At 45.3% G+C, this 4,512-nt stretch overlaps 1 protein-coding gene across 1 annotated transcript in view; it reads right to left on the bottom strand.

Moving 5' to 3' along the window:
- Positions 1-2,386: 2,386 nt before the first annotated feature.
- The window catches only part of LOC116686615 (calcium/calmodulin-dependent protein kinase type II subunit delta), a gene marked incomplete in the record, with an annotated part of 176,474 nt that continues 174,348 nt past the window's right edge, over positions 2,387-4,512 (bottom strand). Inside the window, 2 exon segments of the mRNA XM_032511637.1 lie at positions 2,387-3,703; positions 4,277-4,505. Of these exon segments, the coding sequence (XP_032367528.1) occupies positions 3,700-3,703; positions 4,277-4,505 (233 nt within the window).

Below are 4,512 nucleotides of genomic sequence, written 5' to 3'. Positions count from 1 at the left end.
TGGGGGTGGGCGGGGGGGGGCTTTAACCCAGGTGGCCATCCTGTGTGAAACCACTTTTTTAAAGCTTTACGTGACGTAGTGATGTCCACACTAGTCTAACGTTATCTCCGTATCAACGTACTCATGTATCTGAACGGGGTTTTTAACCCTGATGATGTCGTAGTGATGTCATCGTTACTTACTTTTAATTGAAAGCCAGCGTTACAAGCTGAAGGTGTTGTGTGTGTGTGTGTGTGTGTGTGTGTGTGTGTGTGTGTGTGTGTGTGTGTGTGTGTGAAAAATATGGTTGCAGATCCGACTGGGAGGGTCTAATGAACAGATTTTGCAACGAGCATTATGGTAAATGTAGAAGTCTGCCGATGGAACTTTATGACAGCACTTTGTGTGTGTGTGTGTGTGTGTGTGTGTGTGAGATCGAGGCCGTGTGTGTGTGAGATCGTGGCCGTGTGTGTGTGTGTTTGAGAGATTGAGGCTGTGTGTGTGAGATTGAGGCTGTGTGTGTGTGTGTGTGTGTGTTGTGTGTGGTGTGTGTGTGTGTGTGTGTGTGTGTGTGTGTGTGTGTACACTCGATCCACATCCACAGTCCTGCTCTCCGAAGTACTCTCCCAGGAGCACCCCATCGTCCCTAATCCGCCGCTGAAAATAGTCCCCCCCCCACACACACACACACACACACCACAGAGAGACATGCCGCCATACACACACACACAACACACACACAGAGACCGACAGACACAAGACAACAGACACAGAGAGAGACAGAGACACACACACAGACACAAGAGAGACACAAACAACACACACACACACACACAGAGAAACACACACACACCAGACACAGAGAGAGAGACCACGACACACAGACACAGAGAGAGCCAGACCGACACACACACAGAGAGAACAGAAAGACACACACAGACACAGAGAGACACACACACACCACACACACACACACACACACACACACACACACACACACACACACACACACACACAGAGAGACACAGACACACACACACACAGAAGAGACAGACACACAACACACAAGACACAAAGAGACGACACCACACACACAGACACAGAGAACACACACAACACACACACACACACACACACACACACACACACACACACACACACACACACACACAGAGAGACAACACACACACACACAAAAGAACAGACACACACACACACAGAACACATGAACATTGAACAACACCAACAAGACACAATTATATACAGACATCCACACATAAAAGAAGAACACAGAGAGATATTCCCCCCCCCCCCCCAACAAAACGCTCCAATCACCAGCCGTTTGAGGAAATTACCGAGTCTTTTTTTTTTTAAACGACAAAACTATATATTCGTAAGCGATTTCTTGGAACTCGCTGGGTTTGGGGCCCCAGAGCCACAGGCAGGAAGTCAGGAAGCATTGAAGAACCATTGAAAATTGTTGGTTTTTGGTCTTTTCACGGGGTTTGTTGACAATAATAAAAAAGAAAAAAGAAAATATGGATTCGCAGACTTATCCTTTAACCTTTTAGACCACAAACTATTTCATATGCTTTGAATGTTGATTTGATGATTTGACTTTTCCTCATCAGGATCGACACATCGACCTACAATATAAGTCCGACTTCGACGACTACCATCGCCACGCACTGTACACGCAGTTCCTTTATTTATTTATTTATGTATTTATTTATCGCCATCCGTTTGTGATCCCTGTATACTCCAGCAGTTGAAGCTGAGAGCGGTGTGTGTGTGTGTGTGTGTGTGTTTTGGTGTGTGTTTGAATATGTTATCTGAAGACAAATGAAGGGTTTTTTTTCGCCATCATAGACAGACAGGATTTTGGATTGTGTACAGGCTGACGAAGTATGTTCGGTGTTCATCTACGTGACAACGCGCTGCCGGTAACCCAACGGAAGACTGAACGAAATGTCAAAAAAAAAGAGAGACCGCCGATTTGATAATAATGAGCATCTTGTTTCCGTAGTGATAATGTATACATATTAACAGTGCAAAAATATCTACGCGGGCATGTACGACTTTATCAAATTATTACTAAAAACGTCGACCTGAAACGCTACCAAGGCATCGCGGCTGCAGTGTGTACACGAACAATAAAACTGTCAAATGTGTCAAATGGGACGTGATGTCGTTCTTTAAAAATCGATTCATCATTTGTGTCGTGAAATCATATTTTTAAAAAAAAATAAATGTCCGGGGAAATGTACTCATGCAGTAAAGCAACGAAGTAACAAAAATCAATTGACGTGAATGCTCGGGATTTGAAGAAGGGAGTTGTACACCGTCACATTGTTTTTGATTGAAAATACACGAAAAGGGGATAAAAATGAGACGAGAAGAAACCATGTCACTTGGCAGAAATCACACATTTTATTAGAATACTAAAACATACACCAGGATTGTCCCATCGTGATCACGTTACGTACTGGTGTCCCACCCGGAATGCATCTTAGAAAGATAAAAAAAAAAAAAAAACTAAGTGTGGTGTGTGACATGTGATTAAAGCAACAAAAAAAAAAATCTCAATATGTGTGTATAAGAACAGATCAGTGGCCACCCTGTGATATGTCACTCAACTTTTCCCTTTTAGGTTCATTAGGGATCTCACAACCCCCTTAACCCCCTTAAGGGTTTTTCCGGATAAGTGATGCCGACAAGCCCTTTTCTTTGAACCGTGACACTCAAAAAAAAAAACACAATAGAGTAATAAAGCTAAAACGGTGATGTTCTTCTGAACGGCTAACTTGTTCCCAGACGTGATTGGGCGTCATTCTGGCTTTAGTGTCGTACGCCGGTCTAACAGAATCAAGATGGGACTCGGTCGAAGTTGAAATGGTCAAAGGAAAGCGCTAAGTCGTGAGAAGCGGGGGGACGGGCGTCAACGTCACACAATTTTCCAAAAGTGAACAACAAAACGGCTGATAAAATACCCATGAGCTCCTTATTGTATGAAAATACGTGACTGAAAAGTCACAGAACACCCCTTAATAATCATATGCACGTCTCTAGTCTATACATTCTCCAAACAGACATGGTAAAACACAGGATTCGTTTTCCCTTTTAGACACGTAGTTAAAAATCAGAGTAAACATACTTGGTGCCAGTGGCAAACCGGAAAACAGGTTATTTAAAAAAGGAGCCGACCCGGTTCATGTGGCTGCTGCTAAGCAACGAGCGAGAGCGATTTACATCAATTACCAAAACGTGTACATCACCAAAACAAGAGCGAGTGCGCGCCTGTTCCTTTAAGAGAAGGATACGTGAGTAGAAAGCAGATATGGGATATATATCGGTCGTCGTGCCAAAAGGCAACAAAAAAAAACACATCACAAGAGCTCGTGAGTCCTCAAAAAAAAAAAAAACGGGAAGTTTCCCAGATTTCACCAGCCCGTTAAAAACGAATCCGCCACGGGCTCCTCTGAAACCAGGTCTATTTAAAACGTAGGACTCTTAAAAACCTCCTGGAACCAACACCAAACGCGCACTACAAAATGACGGTTCCCCCCCCCCACTCTGGAATCTTTTGTTTTTTCTCATTATGTACAATGATGTTCCGTCCAGCAGGGACAATATGTAAACAACACACTGGGGGGGCTAGGATTGGCTGAGGGGGGATCTGATGGACACTTGGTAGGCGGGGTCTGCTGTAGGCGGGTCCTCTCAGCTGAAACACAAACCACATGCGGATTAAAAACATGTCATTACATTTAAGTTAAATATGACAAGTTTGAATTTAAGAATTGCAGATGAAGCCATGGCTGCAATCAATTTTAGGACCAAAAGGTTTAATTTATGATTTAAATATATGCAATCAATAAGGAGAGGTTGGGTACAGAAACCGGTTGCTAATATGGCACCTAAACAACCGCTATCTACCTAGATATCGAGATGTCGGCGCCTCATTTTGGGGGCACTTTAAAGCCCCTGCTGCCCTCTGGAGCCCCAAAACGAACGTTACAGGGCAACGGAAAGATCACTGCACGGGACGCCAGGCACTTGGCAGCAGGCGACGTTAGCCAACCGTTAGCTAGTAGCTGGTCTAAGATGCCGAAAGCTGAACGGTCTAACATGTGGCCCGGTGGGAAGGATTCCAACAATCTGCAGCTAAAGACACAGAGGACACTAGCCCACCTATGAGACGCCATGCTGGAGAACAACGCCGACTTAATGGTGCATTCAACTGCAACTCGTAAGCTGAAACTAGCCTTCTGCCATCTAGTGGTTCTTGTTTACTTACTTGGTGGGCACGGTGGGCGAGCCGGAGCGGTGGAAGTGGATGTTCTGCCACTTGCCGTCGCGGCGGTGCCAGATGCGGGTCTCCTCCGACTGCATGGTGCGAGGCATGCCGTTGCCGTCGATGTACTGCGTGAGGCGGATGTAGGCGATGCAGGCGGCCTCGTCCCCGATCAGGTGGACGTGGGGGTTGAGCAGGATGGTGTGGATGGGCTGCTTCCCCTTGGACAGAGCTGCACG

Source organism: Etheostoma spectabile, unplaced genomic scaffold (assembly GCF_008692095.1).
Source record: "Etheostoma spectabile isolate EspeVRDwgs_2016 unplaced genomic scaffold, UIUC_Espe_1.0 scaffold403, whole genome shotgun sequence".
Lineage (NCBI taxonomy): Eukaryota > Metazoa > Chordata > Actinopteri > Perciformes > Percidae > Etheostoma > Etheostoma spectabile.
Note: the sequence above shows the minus strand (reverse complement) of the source record. Positions and strands in the feature narration are given on the sequence as shown.